This window comes from Dasypus novemcinctus, chromosome 19 (assembly GCF_030445035.2).
Source record: "Dasypus novemcinctus isolate mDasNov1 chromosome 19, mDasNov1.1.hap2, whole genome shotgun sequence".
Lineage (NCBI taxonomy): Eukaryota > Metazoa > Chordata > Mammalia > Cingulata > Dasypodidae > Dasypus > Dasypus novemcinctus.
Window position 1 is genome coordinate 60,165,810 of NC_080691.1, and position 1,234 is coordinate 60,167,043.

The 1,234-nt window shown below is 38.7% G+C and overlaps 1 protein-coding gene across 1 annotated transcript; it reads left to right on the forward strand.

Moving 5' to 3' along the window:
* Nucleotides 1–316: 316 nt before the first annotated feature.
* Nucleotides 317–1,234, forward strand: LOC101428891 (olfactory receptor 4A47-like). The gene has a single exon (XM_004476707.3). The coding sequence runs from the start codon at nucleotides 317–319 to the stop codon at nucleotides 1,232–1,234; it is 918 nt and encodes a 305-aa protein (XP_004476764.2).

Below are 1,234 nucleotides of genomic sequence, written 5' to 3' on the forward strand. Positions count from 1 at the left end.
TTTCTTCACCCTAGTTTATGTTTCCAAGCAGCCCATCCTTAGCATCATGTGAATATCTTTAAAATAGCACTGATTACATTGATCTGTATTGTTCTCACCCCATAATTATAAATACCAACACTGAGGATAGGGAATCTTGTTTTAGTCTACTTGTTAATCCCATTGTTTATGATGACAAGTTTGCACAAATAGATGCTCCAGAGGTATTTTGACAGAATGAATAAATAAATGATTATGCTTATAACACACTACAATTTTTGACTATTTTATAGGTAAACTGTCTGTAAATCTTAAGTCAGCATCTGTAAGACAATATATGGAACCAAGGAACAATGTGACTCACTTTGTCCTCCTGGGCCTCACACAGAATCCAAAGCAACAGAAAGTACTTTCCATTATCTTCTTGTTCTCCTATATTTTGACCATGGTGGGTAACTTAGTCATTGTTGTGACTGTAACTGTCAGTAAGTCCCTAGGTTCACCTATGTACACTTTTCTTGCTGGCTTATCATTTATGGATGCCAGTTATGCCTCATTAATTTCCCCAAAGTTGATTTCAGGCTTGTTCTTTGGAAAAAAGACCATATCCTTCCAAGCTTGTATGATCCAGCTCTTTTTGGAGCACTTCTTTGGTGGATCAGAGATCTTCCTTCTGTTGGCCATGGCATATGACCGCTATGTGGCCATCTGTAAGCCCTTGCATTATCTGATTATCATGAGGCAATGGGTGTGTGCTGTGCTGCTAACAGTGTCCTGGATTGGAGGATTTCTGCACTCAGTCATTCAACTGATATCTCTTTATGGGCTCCCATTTTGTGGTCCGAATGTCATTGATCATTTTCTCTGTGACATGTTCCCCTTATTGAAACTTGTCTGTACTGACACCTATGTCATTGGTCTCTTAGTGGTAGCTAATGGAGGGATGATATGTAGTATTGTGTTTCTGCTCTTACTCATCTCTTATGCTGTCATCTTACACTCCTTAAAAAACCTTAGTCAGGAAGGCAGGAGGAAAGCCCTCTCCACCTGTGGTTCTCATATCACTGTGGTGGTCTTCTTCTTTGTTCCATGTATTTTTATGTATGCAAGACCTGCTAGAAACTTCCCTATTGACAAATCATTGAGTGTGTTTTTCACAATCATAACCCCCATGCTAAACCCTTTAATATATACTTTGAGAAATTCAGAGATGACAAATGCTATGAAGGAGCTCTGCAGAAGAAAATTCATATAA

Excerpts from the sequence above, each read along its gene's own strand:
- LOC101428891 (XM_004476707.3), top strand. The coding sequence starts at position 317 with ATGGAACCAAGGAACAATGTGACTCACTTTGTCCTCCTGGGCCTCACA.